The 17,524-nt window shown below is 43.4% G+C and overlaps 1 protein-coding gene across 4 annotated transcripts in view; it reads right to left on the bottom strand.

The window, feature by feature from the left end:
* LOC147421089 (putative protein phosphatase 2C 11) overlaps positions 1–17,524 on the bottom strand; it is a 34,291-nt gene that overhangs the window by 13,216 nt on the left and 3,551 nt on the right. For 3 of the 4 annotated variants that reach the window (XM_086504052.1, XM_086504050.1, XM_086504051.1), the window contains 7 exons: positions 7,145–7,208; positions 6,897–7,005; positions 6,343–6,517; positions 5,578–5,703; positions 5,365–5,488; positions 5,223–5,299; positions 5,093–5,145 (listed from right to left, as the gene is read on the bottom strand). In XM_086504052.1, coding sequence (XP_086360178.1) covers positions 5,093–5,145; positions 5,223–5,299; positions 5,365–5,488; positions 5,578–5,703; positions 6,343–6,517; positions 6,897–7,005; positions 7,145–7,208 — 728 coding nt within the window. The remainder of the gene's footprint in view (positions 1–5,092; positions 5,146–5,222; positions 5,300–5,364; positions 5,489–5,577; positions 5,704–6,342; positions 6,518–6,896; positions 7,006–7,144; positions 7,209–17,524) is intronic. The other variant, XM_086504053.1, reaches the window with a different exon arrangement.

Raw genomic sequence — 17,524 nt, 5'->3', positions numbered from 1 at the left:
GGATGTGTCACATGACATTCCCTCCTTTTCAAAGTGAGGTACTGGTACCGAACTGTATGGCGTCGAGGGAGATCGCCAACAGCATCCGGAATGGGACTCTTCGCCGGCCCACTCTGCTGTGTGGGTCGAGCGGTACTTGAACTTCATAAAGGTCTGCAACGCTTGCTTCTTTGGGCCGCGCCGAAAGCGACACAAAGTCTTCTAAATCTCCTTTCTTGCTTGAACTTCGTCTAGAGTCCTGCTTCTTTCGTCTTCAAGAATCTCCATGGCTGAAAATTCCTGAAACAATCTCCAACACAAAACCATGAACATACCCATTCCATGTATAGTGAAGGAAAAAAATCTTGTCTTCTCTAAAGACTGTGTATGCAATGTAGATGAACATATAGACGGAATGACAAACCGTTCATCAAACACATGCAAACAATGAGGTCGAATCTTTTCTGTTTGATCGAAAACAATCAACTGTGGCAAATGCCAATGAAAATGCCCATGCTTGGTGCGCATACTATCATGTGCTCTTTCGGAAACTGTGTCATGCCAAGGAAGAGACATGGAATGTGACTACCTGACATACAAACTTTTCAACTTTTCATGCACAATCCGCATACATTCGTGCTCATCCATGAGAGAAACATGCTCAACATACAATATGTCATGCCTAGGAAAAGGGATCACATAACGATGCTGACCAAAATACAGGAAACGATCACGAATGAAACATTCGAACAATGCGTGCGTATCAATCATGCGAACACGTAATACTTCCTGTGAGGGTTCTTTGGACCAAGGCTCGAGAGCCAAGTTCGATTCGTCCTAAATGATCGAATCGTCCTGTGGGGGTTCTTTGGAGCTCGACTCGAAAGCCAAGATCGGATCTTCGTGATTGATCGAATCTACAACGAGGTTAGCTTCGCTAGAAAAAGCATCAACTAACACATCATCCTTGTGAACAATCCCATCTTCTTCATGCAACTCATCATGCTTGTGAGAAATCACATCTTGATCATGCAAATCATCATGCTTGTCATTGTCATCCAAATCATTATGCAAATCATTGGCATCCAAATCATCATGCTTATCATTGTGCTTCAAATCATCATGCAAGTCATTGTCAATCAAATCATCATCATGCTTCGCACAATCATGCAAATCTTGTGTGTCATGCTTTGGAGAAGAAGAGACTGAGAGAGTCTCCTTTCCCCAAATCTCTTGCATCTGTGCCTGAACTTGAGAATAGAGTCGCCAAAACTCTTTGTTTTGTCGGTCGCTTTGTTCTTGTATTGCTTTTCTTTCTGCTTCTCTTTCTGCTTTGTCTTTTGCGTGCCTGCGATCCATTTCTGCGTGTCTGCGTTCCATTTCTGCTTTTCTTTCTTTGCATTCACGATCAAATTCTGTTATTCTTTCTGCATTTCTTGCTTCGCGTTCTAACTTCCTTTCCATAAACATCTGGTTCAAAGCCTCCATAGGAGTTAGTGCAATCCTTGACGTAGATGGTGAAGGGGGAGGGTCGGAAAAACCTCGTGGTGTGGAAAATTCTTCTTCGCCTCTCTCATGCTCATCACCTCCAAGCGAAGTATCCATTCGCTTCGAGTGATGACCATTCTGAAGTCGTGGGTTCTTGTGGGTTCTTGGGGGTCTTGGGTTCTTAAGTTCACGAGGAACTTGGGTTCTTGGGGTTCTTGAGGTCCTTGATTCGTGAGAATCTAGGGTTCTTGAGGTGTTCTTTCGCTTGCAAATCATGTTGGAGAAGGATCTTCTCTTCACCCGAGTTCTACCCTTTTCTGCGGGCGCACCCCTTGGCGGCCTTGCGCTCACACCAAGGTTGCTTTTTCCCACCTCACGTCGATTGGCCGGCCGCTAAGTGCACGGTCCGCTCTCAATGAGTGAAAAGAGACACAAGGGGAGGCTGGACAAGCCCTTCTTTCTTGGGATTCCTGTCACTCTTCAACAAAACACGATTAGGAATCGCCACGCCCAAGTAAACTTGGGTTCGTGCGATCACAACAAGCAAAAAAATTCTTGTGGTTCTTGTGGTTCTTCCCTTGAGTAATGCAGAACTTGGGTTTGCTTATATATTAACTTAGCAAAATTTGCCCTACCTACTTTTGTTGGAAAGTCACATAATAATAAGTGAAAATCCCAATAAATAGGAAAATAGGCTAAATGCACTGGAAAATTCCCCTAACTGATGCTAATGGATTTTGATGGGAATTCCGATGATCATGTTGTGTGTAACCAGAGGATATGCATCTATGCTAAGTGACTCGGCATACACGGTCTACGAATAGACTCACAAAAGTGCCAGATCACTGCTAATCTAAACTGATCGGACTAACTGAACCCTGTTGTGGTGTAGCTTGTCTACGAACGCATAGGGTTGGGATGTGTCACGTGACAAGAAGACAAAGGAATTTAAAGAGGGTGGACTGTCCATAAAATTTAAATCCTTTTCTGGATTTCGAGATGCTCCGAGGGCTTTGGCTTTCCTTCAACAGTTTGACACAACCTTCTCCGGAGGGCATTACTCAGAGCACTCCAAGATCTAGACGGCAGCATCCTTTTTAAAGGGAAATGCTTGAACATGGCGGTCCACTCTTCTTCTGAGGAAAGAAGCTCCAACCAAGTGGTTGAAGTTCAAGCGCCTCTTTATTTCTTCTTGGTTGACCCAAGAGTACGAACGAGAGTGTGAGAACCGCTTGGAACCATCTTCGAATGACCAAGGGTGACAGTTTGGACGCTTATTGCGAGAGGTTTCGGGATTCTTTTCTACCGACATCTTCGTTTAAAAAGGTCACTTTTAAAGAACAAATTGACCGGTTGAGCTGCGGACTCCCTACAGAGATCCAAGATTACTGCCTTGAACAAAAGTCTTAGTCTATACAACAACTAATGGGACATGCGAAACGGGGATTCTCGATACATTCGAGGAATTTGACCTACCCCACTGATGAAGTTTTGACTCAAAAGACCACACAGACCTCGACCAATGAAAATAGAAAGAAAAAGAATCCCCAAAAAAAGAAAGATGCACGACCCCGATTGATAGCAAAAGAGAGAGTTGACTATCTCAAAGAGGAGAAGTGTTTTGGTTGCGGGGAACAAGGGCACATCTCCGCAAAGTGCCCCGAAAAGGCACAATGAGGACAGATTGAAGACAGACCAGAGAGTCCTACAGCAACGGAGGAATGTTGCAAAAAAGGCAAGATGAAAGCAGGACTGGTAACAAATTGCATGGGAGCCGACCCAAGCCAGATGGATGAAAGTATAGAACTTTATCGCGCATGGGGCAAAGTGAAAGATCAGGAAGCCCTTATCTTTTTTGAAGGCCAACTTCATTTGACCTAAATTGGCCGTGCGGATCGAGATTACACCCGGCAGGATGGGGCCACCGGAGGAGGCAGTTCTAACGGCATGTAGCCATTACGCGTGTCATTGGCAAACTTCGTTTGCATTGTCAGGGGTATTTAGGGCACGAGGACTTTATATCATGCCTTTGGAAGGGTGTGACGTCCTTAGAGTCGGTGTCTGCTAAAATGGTTTATGGCCTCTGTTTGTTTTGCAGGCGTAATCGAGGGCGATTACAATGCTTTCAAGAGAGGGGTATGTCACAAAGTGATGACGTGGCATGACCACCTGGACACACCGGAACAAAAGGAGAGCCAACTCCTAGACAAAAGGGCAGATAAAGTTTTACCAACTTATAGAGCCTATCCGAGAGGCCTATAACTGAAGATTATAAGTTGTTCCAACTTATGGACAACGTGCCGAGGGGCCAAAAGGGACACCTAGCATTAAAAGAATGCATAAAGAATGCTGACAGAGCTGATGTGCGGACACCCGCGATTCATGCTGCTGATCTGGCACGACAATAAGGATTTCCGCGAGCAACACTAGCTGATTCTGGGCCTTTTGCTTTGGAGTTTACATGCTTCTAGGGCTCTGCTTTTGGCATCCCTTTTAAGAATATTAACCCAAGGGGAGTCTCACTTCTTAGAGCATCTGGACGCAGAGTCTGAGAGCGAGCACCCGCGGGAGTTGTACTTTGCTCAAAGAGCAATATAAAAAGAAATACCGAAAGGGGCGCTAGTCTTTGGGGCCAATCTCTCTTGACACGGAACTACGCAGGGCCATGTTGAGTCTTGAATTGTGAAGTGTTTTGAAGGGAATCTCTTCTGTGTCACGACAGAATCTAGACTTTGGGTGTCCAAGTTTGTTACAGTGGCAACTCGTGTCTTTAGCTTATTGGTTCGACATCATCTACCGGCTGAGCTGTCAATAGTTCAATCCCCGCCCGTGCTTCGGCAGGGGATTGCAGCTGCATAATTTCTTGTCCGCTGCCCTTTTTTCACAGCCAAATACTCTATGTCAGCTGGCTTCCACGTCTGCACACCCAAGCTTGGATGGGCGGTGTGTAACCAGCCTTAGTTTGGAGACTCATTACACAGTGCTTTCCATGCATAACAATGGCATGATGAAAAACTATGTCATGAGCCATTGAAAAAGAGCCAGTACAACACATTTCATTGCTATACTTAACGTGACTTTAAAAAGGTCATTGATACTGCTACTCCATTTCCAAATTTTCCTTTTTTTTCAAAGATTCATGTCGTAGTGCATTAGCCATGACAAGATGACAAATAATTTCAAGAACCATTGAGCTCGAGTCACTACCACACACACAACAGGAGTGGGTACGGGAAGGCCAACAAATGGCCATCCCATGTTACTATGTATATAATTCCTCTCCTACCAACTATGCAGAGTTTGAGAAGCATGAGTTACACAACTGCAAGCCAACTCAAAAGAACTCTATTCCTAGCACCTTTCTCCAACCAGTCAAAAAGGAGCTCTTCGACAATTTTTCTGTACAGCCCAAGGCCATAACAGCACAGCCTACTTGAAAGCAACTGGGCTTCCTTGGTACAAATTTAAAAAACAAACACAAGCAAGTCGTGCTTCTGTTGGAGGTAGACAGCTTCAGTATTTATATGACAGGTTTTCTGCACAAGGAAAAGCATTGGCAAAACAAACACAGGACTCTCAACATTCTATGCACAAATGCAAGCATTGTGAGGTAAATGGTGCTTACCAAATCCCATCACACGCCAGAATAAGAAATTCATCCTCCTCGGTCCGCTCTACCTGCCAGATAGACAAAAAGTTATTTCCTCAACAGCTACAAGCACGTAACACATCAAACATGTAAGAAACACACTTACAATTTGTATGTCCGGCCATGCTGTAACTATTTGTTTATCAGGAGACAAATATTTGTTTTGCTTGAATTCTACATCACCTACAAGCGTAGAGCTAACATTGTAAAGAACACACCAGGGTACAAATTTGGCAAAGGGCACATACCTATGGCTCTTGCCAGATTTAGGGTGCCATTTATGCGGCCAGCATAAATGAATCCACCAGCTTGCGTAATCCTATCCTTTTCAGCTTCTAAAAAAGGTTTGTGATCTGTAGATAGGTCCAAAGCCTATCACAAAACATTACAGGAGCAAGTTCAGCAATCCACAGCCAGTAGATCTTTAATGGCAGCTTCACAAACCAAATAAAAAAACCAACCTTGCCACCTCTAGCAAGGACGCAACGTGAATCCCCAGCATTGGCAACCACAATCTTGTCATTTTGTAACAGTGCAACCACAGCTGTGCTTCCAGAGGTGGGTCCGGGAAAGTCTGAATGTGTGCCCTGCACATTACGTTATTGTTCTAAAGACCCAAGTAGCCTTCCTCAAAGGGAAGCAAACACTGCAGAAGATGTCTCATGGATAAACACTAGAAAGGCCATTCAACTGAAAGGAGCAAAAAACCAAGACATAGATTCCATAGCATGTAAGAAATTTCTTTCCTCTATGTTCTCCAAAAGAATAAAAACTTCTCAAACAAAATATTGAGTTTGTGTTTTCATTTTTTTGAGCATGCCAGTCCGCTCAGAGGTAAAATATCAGAATGCATGATCGCCGCATTGGACAGAGAAGCACGAAGTAATTGATCAAAGAATCGAGCCTCCTTTTGTATTAAGCAGAGTGGGACAGCAAACCATGCGCTCTGGCACAATGCTTCTTAACATTTGCAGAGGCAATGTTGCTCTTTAAGAGATCTATAACTAAATATTGAAAGACTATCCCACGGATTGCCTCACGTAACCAATAAGGTTTGCAACAAGAAACAGAGGACATTTGCAGCACTAAATATACTGGGTGACAAATTACAAACACATCTTGACTCAAATAAGACTGCACAAATTCTTATCAAAAGAGACATTTGAAAGATGAACAGCAACTTCAAACCCAAGATGACCAGCAGCTTCAAACCCAAAAAAGCTTACCTGTTCAAATGCCCATTCTTCATCATCAGCCTCTTTTGCCCCTGTGAATCCCTTATTTTCAGAACTCCTTGGGGACATAAGGCCTCCAATAAAATTGTTAATTTTGGTTAGCTTATCTCCATTTAGCATTGAAAGTTCTCTCCAACCACGATGGCCACGCATCATGTCATCCATCCTGAATACGGACAAAACAAGGCGATTGAACACACGATGGTTTGGCACAGAATCCAAATTTAACTCTTTTACAATAATGGCACAGAACTACAGAAACTAGGTCTAAAGTATTCATCTATACATGCCAACTACTGACATGCTTAAGCCCCCTAAGCAGCCACATCTTAACAACCACACAACCCAACCTGCCAAAATCTTGACACAGCAACAAACGTGAGAACCTTTTGCCCTTTTGTTGTACATTATTTAAATCTTTCTGAATGACATCATCCACAGAATAAAAAGAAGGAGAACTAAATACCTCATACACGGCGAAAACCGTACGGTCCTAGAAATCCAAAAGACTAGGCTAGCTTAGAAGATTAAGATGAATCCATCACCTCAAGAAGGTATTCTGGAGACTTTGCCCTAAGTCACCTTTACTGTATGCCTCATTCCGAAGAACTTGAGCATGAAGATGCTTTGCACAAAACCTTGATACAGTTTTTCCTGCATGAGAAACAAACTGCCAAATCACTTACACAAATCATAATAAGTAATTTGACAAAACACAAGCTTTTTTTTTTTCTGAGGTTGCGATAAGGTTAAAACATACGCATGTTTCAACAAAAAGCTTAAAAATGCTGACCTCCATGACCATCATACACGCCAAAGAAAGATGTATTCTCATCAAGGTCCAATATTGCGGCATGCTGGTTGAACCAATAAACAAACAAACAGATAGACAGTGTTTCATTAGAAAAGAACATTTGACCAAAGTATACAACTTCAAATCTTCACTTACTAAAACTGAAGACAAAGTCACACTACCATTACCCTTAAGCTAAGTGGTATACTAAACAACTGAAGCACTCTCAGACCCAAGCATATAGTAGTCATATACCTAGATGAATCCAGGATAAGCCCAGATTCACCCTTGAAGGAAAGTGCAAGGCATAGACCCATGGTAGTCACCCACAAGACAATATAACCATCAGCTCCATCATGCATAGTATCGACTAAATACCACGACATCCCCACTAACGTCGTCAGTGCCCAATAGTGGGTGTAGAACTAGGTACTAACATGTGCTCCCCAACACAACACACACCACACGCACACATACATGAGCATACATCAACACAAAGTTCAGCGTACTGAGTTTCTGTCATGACTCCGGAGATCAAGGGCAGACTCAGCCATAATGAAGCCTAGCACTAAAAGAAGCATTATATCGAAAATATTAGCACAAGCATATAGTAGTCATCTCAAAAGGCTAAAACTTCAAAATGGTATACTAAACAACTGAAGCTCTCTCAAGACCGAAGCATATAGTAGTCATCTCAAAAGGCTGAAACTTCAAAATCTACCAACTTGCGTGCTTAACCCCACCCCTTCATGAACATAGCATCAGAACATCAACTCAAGGGTGCCATAGCCCTAACTATAATCCTTGCTCCAGCGTTAAGCGCCCATCCCCGTGAAGTTAGTCCATAGCTTTATAAGACAGTCATCCTAGTTATCTGTACTCAACGCAACATTTCAGAAACAAAGCGTTGAAACATATGTTGAAAATACAACATAGCAAACTTTATCCAGAATGACAAGGGTCAAAAATCTTGTAAAACCAGATAGAACTCAACTTGCAACTCAGAGAAGAGGAAAGACAACAACAAACGCTTGCACTTCAAATAATAAGCTTCATACAGAACTCTCATCTAGTATCTATCAGTGTAGGCTTGGTGGTAAGAGACACCAGCCCTTGTGGTAGACGCTACCCCATTAGCTGCAAGCACAGGAGTGAGCCCGTATAGGCTCCATGGTTGAGAGATGAGCCAGGTGTTGGGTTTGTGGCATTTGGCCTAAATGCCGACAGTTGGTGTGAGAACCAGCTCTTAGTTGCTTAAAATCCTATGTGAGGATAAGTGCTTGTGTCACGTGCACATCTAACCCTATGTGTACGTGGACAAGCTACTTCATGACATGGGTTCAGTTCAATTAGATTAGGAAGTGATATCTGGCACTTTTGTGAGTCTGTTCGCAGATCGTGCATGTCCAGACACTTAGAGTAGATGCATATCCTCTGGTTGCCAACACAGCATGATCATCAGATTTCCATCAGGAGCATTTTTACCGTGCATAGACCTATTTTCCCTATTTTAGCCAATTTTCACTTATTATTTTTAAGTGACTTTTGTTGAGAACTAGGTAGGGCACTTTTGATAGGCAAGTATATAAGAAAACCTAGCGCTAGCATAATATGGCAGAAGAGGCAACAAGGACCAGACATCCAACAGGCACCTTCTCAGCAAGACCCCCCCCCCCCAACCCCAGCATACCTTAGCGTTTTTGCAGAAGCCTAGCGTTTTCACCAACAGCAACGCCTTGGCGTTTTGCATTGCAGATCGACCCCCGACGACAGCAGGACGAGCAGAAACATTAGCGTTTTTGCAACAGAACTCAGAATCAGCCCTAGCGTTTTTGCATCAGCATGACCTCCCGGCGTTTTGCAGATTCATCGCGACAAGAGTCAGATTAGCACCAGCGTTTTTAGTTTTCAGCAATCAGATCCCGCAAAACAAGCCCCGAACCTCGCAGATCTCACCTTCCCGCGGCAGATCCTCGCCACACGATTAGATCCAGCGTAGTTTGCAGTTTCAGCCCGGAAAACGCAGATTTCAGCATCTGCGTTTTCAGCCCTTGGTTGTTGCATCGCCGTCGTCATCAACATAGAGTCAGAATTCAGCAGATAAAAGATTTGCAAATTTCAGCCATTAGCGTTTTTCGTTTTCAGATTTCAGCCCGTCTCGTCATCGTCCTCATCCTCGTCGACATCGTCGGCAAGTCCAAAGCATTGTAGAGATTTGTGCAATCAATAGTAGACCGCTTTCGCCATAGAGAGTGGGGCCTTCGGAGGAGGGTTTGACAACATTCTGATGTCGTAATATTCTCTCTCTATCTCTCAGTCTCATGCACCTTCATTCACACTATTCATCGCTTTGTTTGTGTGCATTGCATTCTCTCACTAAAGGAACGGAAAGCTCTCCCTTCCGCAAGTAAAAGGAACCCTTGACCACAATTCGGAGCACTCATCTTGAGCAAAGTTCAACATTCACTTCCGCTGCACCTTACATAATATCAAAGCTTTGGCAGTGTTTTGTATCACTCAAGGAAAGAACAACAAGAATTTTTTTTGCTTGTTGCTGTCACAAGTAACCCAAGACCTCTTGGGTGTGTCGATCCCTAATCGTGTTTTTGAAGAGTGACAGGAACCCCAAAAAAGAAGGGCTTGTCCAGCCTCCCCTTGTTCTCTTTTCACTCATTGAGAGCGAACCGTGCACTTAACAGCCGGCCAATCAACGTGAGGTGGGAAAAAGCAACCTTGGTGTGAGCGCAAGGCTGCCAAGGGGTGCGCCCGCAGGAAAGAGAATAGCTCGGGTAAGAGGAGATGCTTCTCTAACACAGATTGCAAGCTAAAGAAGAACCTCAAGAACCACAAGAACCCAAGTTCCTCATGAACTTAAGAACCCAAGTTCCTCGTGAACTTAAGAACCCAAGACTTCAGTGGATGGTCATCACCCGGAGCGGAATGGATACTTCGCATGGAGGTGATGAGCATGGCAGTGGCGAAGATTAATTTTCCCCACCGGGAGGTTTTTCTAACCCTCCCCCTTCCCCATCTACGCCAAGGATTACACCAAATCCTATGGAGGCTTTGGTCAAGACGACGATGGACAGGGAAAAGTTACAACAAGAAGCGCAACACGCCGCCTTGGAGCGCGAGCGCGAAGCAAGACAAGCAGAAAGAATGGCAGCCATAGAGTGTAAATACAAAGAAAGAATGGCAGTCATAGAGCGTGAGCGCAAGCAAGCATGCACAGCGGCCGAAGAAAGAATAGCAGAATTGGATCGCAAGCGCGAAGAGCGTGAAGCGCAAAGAGCCCAACACATGCAAGAGTTGTTCTGACTCTTTTCTAGTGTGCAAGCGCAGATTGCAAAGAATCAAGAGAAGGAGACTCTCTCAATCTTTTCTTCTTCAAAGCACGACACACATGATTTGCATGATAATGATAAGCAATATGATTTGCATGATCAAGGTGTGATTACTCACGAGCATGATGATTTGCATAATCAAGATGTGATTATTCACGAGCATGATGATTTGCAAGATAATGATGTGATTGTTCACAAGGATGATGGTTTAGTTGATCCTTTGTTTAGTGAAGCTAACCTCATTGCAGATTCGATCGATCACGAAGAACCGGTCTTGGCTCTCAAGTCGAGCTCCAAAGAACCCCCACAAGAAGTATTATGTGTTCAAATGATTAGTCGACACGCATTGTTGGAGTGTTTCATTCGTGATGCTTTCTTGTATTTTAGTCACCGTCCTTATGTGATCCCTTTTCATAGGCATGACATATTGTACGTTGAACACGATTCACTCATGAATGAGCACGGATGTACGCGGATTGCTCATGAAAAGATGAAATGTTTGCATTCAAGGAATTCACATTCCATGTCTCTTCCTTGGCATGACACAGTTTCCGAAAGAGCACAAGAAGGATTGAGCATCAAGCATAGGCATTTCCATTTTGATTTGCCAGAGTTGATTGATTTAGATCAGAAAGTCAAGATTCGACCCCATTGTTTGCGTGTGATTGATGAACAGTTTGGCACTCCGTCTCTATGTTCATCTCCATTGCATGCACAGTTTTTTCGAAGGAATAGTTTTTTTCCAGTCACTTTACATGGAATGGGTATGTTCATGTTTTTGTGTTGGAAGTGGTTTCAGGAATTTTCATCCTCGGAGATTCTTGAAGAAGGTAGACCCATGACTGTAGACGAAGTTGAAGCATTGAAGGAGCCACAGGTAACTGTGTCGCTTTCGACGTGGCCCAAAGAAGCAAGCATTGCATACCTTTATGAAGTTCAAGTATCGCACGACCCACACATCAGAGTGGGCCGACGAAGAGTCCTTTCCAGAATTCCGACGCTACTCGCGATCTCCCTCGACGCCCTACAGTTTGGTACCAGTACCTCACTTTGAAAAGGAGGGGATGTCACCTGCACATCTAACCCTATGTGTACGTGGGCAAGCTACTTCATGACATGGGTTCAGATCAATTAGATTAGGAAGTGATCTGACACTTTTGTGAGTTTGTTCGCAGACCGTGCATGTCCAGACACTTAGAGTAGATGCATATCCTATGGTTGCACACAGCAGGATCATCAGATTTCCATCAGAACCCATCAAGAGCATTTTTACAATGCATAGACCTATTTTCCTTATTTTAGCAATTTTCACTTATTATTTTTAAGTGACTTTTATTGAGAACTAGGTAGGGTAATTTTGATAGCCAAATATATAAGAAAAGCCAACGCTAGTATAATCTGGCAGAAGAGGCAGCAGGGACCAGACATCCAACAGGCACCTTCTCAGCAAGACCACACCCCCCCCCCCCCCAAACATACCTAGCATTTTTGCCAAGCAGAAGCCTAGCGTTTTCATCAACAACAGAGCCCCTTGGTGTTTTGCATTGCAGATCAGCCTCGGCGACAACAGGACCAGCAAAAACACTTGCGTTTTTGCATCAGCGTGACCTCCTAGCGTTTTGCAGATTCATCGCGACAAGACTCAAATTAGCACCAGCGTTTTCAGTTTTCAACAATCAGATCCCGCTGAACAAGCCCCGAACCTCACAGATCTCACCTTCCCGCAACAGATCCTCATCGCACGGTCAGATCCAGCGTAGTTTGCAGTTTCAGCCCGGAAAACGCAGATTTCAGCAACTGCGCTTTCAACCCGTCGTCATTGCATCGCCGTCGTCATCAACATAGTCAGAATTCAGCAGATAAAGATTTGCAGATTTCAGCCATTAGCGTTTTTCGTTTTCAGATTTCAGCCCATCTTGTCGTCGTCCTCATCGTCGTCGACATCGTCGGCAAGTCCAAAGCATTGTAGAGATTTCTGCAATCAATAGTAGACCGCTCTCGCCATAGAGAGTTTGGCCTTCGGAGGAGGGTTTGACAAACATTCTAGTGTAGTATTCTTCTCTCTCTATCTCTTAGTCTCATGCACCTTCATTCACATTGTTCATCACTTTGTTTGTGTCCATTGCATTCTCTCACTAAAGGAACGGAAGGCTCTCCCTTCTGCAAGTAAAAGGAACCCTTGAGCACAATTCGGAGCACTCATCTTGAGCAAAGTTCAACATCCACTTCCGCTGCACCTTACAACTTGTGTGGCAAGATATTTGTATGCCTTTATGAAATTCAAGGGCTCATAGTCAGATAGCCTTTGAGCCTTATAAGAAAAGGCTTTTATGTATATATTGGCGTCTCTTGATCACTTGCAGATTCTCTGCCAGTAATTCTCCTTGCTGATAGCGCTGGGATTTCTGTGTCTCTGAGAGAGGGAGCGGGTTGCTTTTATAGGCTCCCGCACCAGCAAGAATAGCCGGTGCAAAGCCGGCCAAATTACCTGCAAGAGGTGGTGCTAGAAGAGAGAGGAGGCAGGTGATGCTTTTTACCTGAGGGGAGAGAGAGAGAGAGAGAGAGAGAGAGGAGGCTACGTTAAATTCAGCCATACAGCTTCAGCGTTGGTGTTTTTTAATAACACCTTGCTTTAATTTAAGTGGGTGGCCAATCACTTTTTTTTTTTTTTTTAAGTATGAACCTGGACAAAACTCAATAGAACTGAGTGAGCTGAAAATTGATGCTATGCAATCACATTCCAGGCGTCCCAGGATGCAGTTCTCAAACATACATGCCATGCATACAAAGAGTCCTCGTGGGAAAGCATTTGCTCTCCCCGGAAAATACTCCGCTTTTTAAAAAAAGCTTCTCATAATCCATCTTCATTCTTGTGCTTGCGTCTTTACAGGAATTTTTCTTTTTTCAATTTGGGTTTCCTACCACACCAAAGGAATATTCCCTTTCCGATACTCTCGTCACAATGTCACCCATCATATGACACATCAAAGTTGTCCGTTCCTTATGGTTTTAAAAAATTCCAGTAGATCTACAGTTCCTAACCTTACGGTTCAAGTGCACACATTTAAATATCCTAACTTCAATAATAAAAATTTGCTCAAAAGAATAAGGAAATAGTCTATTTAGCAACATCCCTTTGGCCTCTAAACAGTTGTCCTCAACTGTAGTGCTTGTACATATCCTTCCAGAATCTCGGGATAAGATGCTGATTCCTGCTCGGTCATCCACTAAGCATCTAGAGTAGAATAATTCTCCCAGTCAGACTGTATTTCTGACACATAAGATTTCAGCGATCTCACTCTGCCCATCTATTTGAAGATATATCTAGAAGAAAAATTCAACTTCGTGCCAAGGTTATCAAACAAGGCACGCCAAAAATTTCCTGGAGGATCTAGCTCACAATAGACTTGCGTATCCCATGAGGCTTAAAGATCTGTGCTAGAAAAATCCTAGCCATATGATCCGCTTTGATCGTTTTCTTGCCTAGAATAAAGTGAGCTTGCTTGTTAAATCTATCCACAATGGTCCAGATCGCATCATTTCCAATATGAGTCTTTGGGAGATCCATAATAAAATCCATGGCAATACTCTCCAAAGGTTGATCACGCGCACGCCAAGGTTGGAGTAACCAGGCGTCTTATGCCAGTCGTACTTTACCTTTTGGCAAACCAAACATTCCCTGACATATTGATCAATGTCTGCTCTAAGGCTTGGCCAATAGAAACAACTTTCCAATTCTAAAGTCGTAGGGAGAATTCCCTCATGACCCACATAGAGCGAAGCATGTGCTTCTTCCTAATTTTCTCCTCAATGGCACTGCCACACAAATTGCTTGGGGGTGATAAGAGGTAACCATCCCAAATGAATAGAAATATTCATTCTCTCCGTTCTGTAACTTACTCCAAATGGAGGAGAAGTCTGATCGTTTGGATACAACTCTGGAAGTGATTCCAATTCTTGGTGATACACAAAAGTAACTGCATTCACCCTAGGCTGTCTAGACAATGCGTATGCAGCCACATTCTTACTCCCAGCCGTATGAAGAATGTGGAAGTGAAACATGGACAAAAAGTTAGCCCATCTCATCTTTTTCTCAAATAACTTCCATTGCGTGAGAAAATACCGCAAACTCTGATGATCGGTTTTGATCACAAAATCCACTCCTAGAAGATGGTCCTTCCAGGTAGACAAGGCGTGAATCACAGCCATAAGTTCCTTCTCATAGATCGAGGCTTGCAATTCTCCATCCTTAAGTCATCTACTTTCATAAGCCACTGCATGAGCTCCTTGGTTCAACACTGCACCAATGCAATCAGTTGAAGCATCGCAATGAACCTCGAATGGTTTCCTTAAGTCTGGCACTATCAAAATAGGTCCATGGCTTAATAGATACTTTAGTCTATCAAAGGCACCTTGTTGTTTCGATCCTCATTTGAAAGGGATCTTCTTTTGTCACAAAATGAGGACATGGCATGACCACCTGTGATCGGACAGAAGTGATGACATGGCTGATTGTACGCCCAAAAAGTACGCTGGCAGGCTGACTGTAGGGAAGCCAAAAAAATACGTTGGCATGCTGACTGAATGGACAGTTCCGTGAAACGCGCTAACAATTGCTTATGTGGCAGAACTGTACGTAAATCCGGTTTTTGCGCCGGATGCTTTTATTGGCAGATTTTGAGTCAGTTGCTTTTGGAACTCTTTGCTTTTGAGTTGTAACTGCTTTTGACGCTCTGCTTTTGGCATCCCTTGTAAGAATAAAAGAGCCCCAAGGGCCTCACTTCTCAGAGCATCTGGACGCAGAGTCTGAGAGACTAGGTTCCCAACGGGAGTTGTACTCTGCTCAAAGACTAATATAAAAGAAATACCGAAAGAGGCGCCAGTCCTTGGGGCCAATCTCTCTTGGCACGGAACTATGCCGGGCCATGTTGACTCTTGAATTGTGAATTGTTTTGAAGTGAATCTCTGTTGTGTTGAGATAGAAGCTAGACTTGGGGTGTCCGAGTTTGTTACAGTGGTATCAGAGGCTAGAGCACAACCGATTTCTCTTTTACTAGGAAATCCGATCCTTCTCCTGGCAACACCTATGGACTCCAAAAAGAATCAGTCAACCTCCGTTGAGGCAGGAGGAGGCAATATGGAAAATTCAAGTGACTTAGCAGAAGATGAGTACGGGCCCACACAGTATGAACTCTTGGAGATGCACCGTTGATAGGAGGTTAACGAGTGCACAAAGCAGATGCTTCAGTTTGCTAAGGATCCCCAATTTGCAAAATTTTTAACCCAGTAGTCAATGGCTGAAGTGCATACTCAGTGGTAGAAAGCCACCGAGCCACAAATCGAACCGGCAATCAAGAAGCCTCCTACACCGAGAATGTTTACTGAAGATGAACTCGAGGATGTTGTTGAAAAACGAGTTGACCAACTATTGGGGTCAAAAGAGAAGCAACTGAAGAAATGTAACAAGGGAACTGACTTCCTCGGTTACTTGGGCCAAAAATCCTATTTTGAAAATGCCAAAAAACACAAGAAACGTGCACGCTTCAAAGGATTGCCAAGTTCGTCCTCGTCTTCTTCTGACAGCTTGAACAACTCGTCTTCTTCTGACTCGAGTGATGAGGACAAAAAGGGCAAGAAACAACGGAAAGATCATTTACAAAGCCAATCTCTATGATTTTCTTGACAACAAGGGCAAAAAGGCCAAAAATTTCAAAGAGGGAGGACAGGAGGTAAAGTTTTACTTTTCAGGGTTTCGAGATGCTCCCGGAGGCTTTAGCCTTTATCCAACAGTTTGATATAGCATTTTCTGGAGGCCACTATACAGAGCGCTCCACGATCAGACGGGCAACATCCTTTCTGAAAGGCAATGCACGAACATGGTGGTTCACTCTTTTGTTAAGGAAACAAGCCTCGACAAAGTGGTTGAAATTTAAGAAAATCTTTATTTCTTCATGGCTCACACAAGAATACGAACGAGACGTGATTACTAACTAGAACCATATTCGGATAGTCAAGACAGAATCTTTGGATTCTTACTATGGAAACTTTTCTACCTGCTTCATCCTTTAAGAAGATCACTTTTAAGGAGCAAATTGAGCGGTTTTGTTGTGGACTTCTCAAAGAAATTCGAGACTATTGTCTTGAAAGGAAGTCCGAGTCCGTACAACAACTGATGGGACATGCAAAGTGGGGATTTGCTATACATTTGGGTAACTTGACTTACCCATCAGAAACAAACGACATAGAGACAGACGACCTCCACTCACAGAAGACCAAAGAGATGAATATTTCAAAGCAGGAAAGTGTTTTGAATGTGGAGAACAAGGACATATCGCTACATGGTGACCCAAAAAGGCACAAGAATCAAGATGATTGACAAACCGAAAGGACAACAAGACGAGGCAATACTCGTTCCAGAACAGATTTTAGATAGAAACTTACGGATGAATTAGTATTATTTTGCTTTATGAATTTATAAGACTTTTTGGTAGATGATTTTGAATTTTGAATGAAACTAATGCTTTATGAAAGAACCTATTATTTGTGAGTAGATAACACGATTAAGAATGAGACGATGATGATTTTAGAGCAGTGACAGCTCCCGAATGAACCTGATAATTGAATCACGAGTCGATTCAATTGAACTGTCGTGCGCGCATCAAGAGCTCCTACGGGATGCGATGGCCACACAACTGCAACTCAATGATGGGACCACTCTGTCCAGTATGAACTTAGTGATGGATTGGGATCCCCGAAAATGATTTCTCCCATGACAGTGCTTGAGGCGAGTGATTACTCGCACACATAGACATGATCACAATAAGGATTAGTTAATTCAACATCAATGAGGTCCGGGATGGATCTAGGTGCAATTACTAATACGTTGCTGACAGTCATGGTCTGAGATTTGGAATGAATTTTTCTGTGATTGATTTGATCTGTCATGTGATGTGATGTGATGCGATGAGATCGTCGTCTTTGTACAAGTGCTGGATTTGTGTCATCTAGTGCGTCGGTACTTAGAGTCGGTGTCTAC

Source organism: Adiantum capillus-veneris, chromosome 28, assembly GCF_014529385.1.
Source record: "Adiantum capillus-veneris isolate H3 chromosome 28, ASM1452938v2, whole genome shotgun sequence".
NCBI lineage: Eukaryota > Viridiplantae > Streptophyta > Polypodiopsida > Polypodiales > Pteridaceae > Adiantum > Adiantum capillus-veneris.
This window is presented reverse-complemented; position numbering and strand designations above follow the sequence as displayed.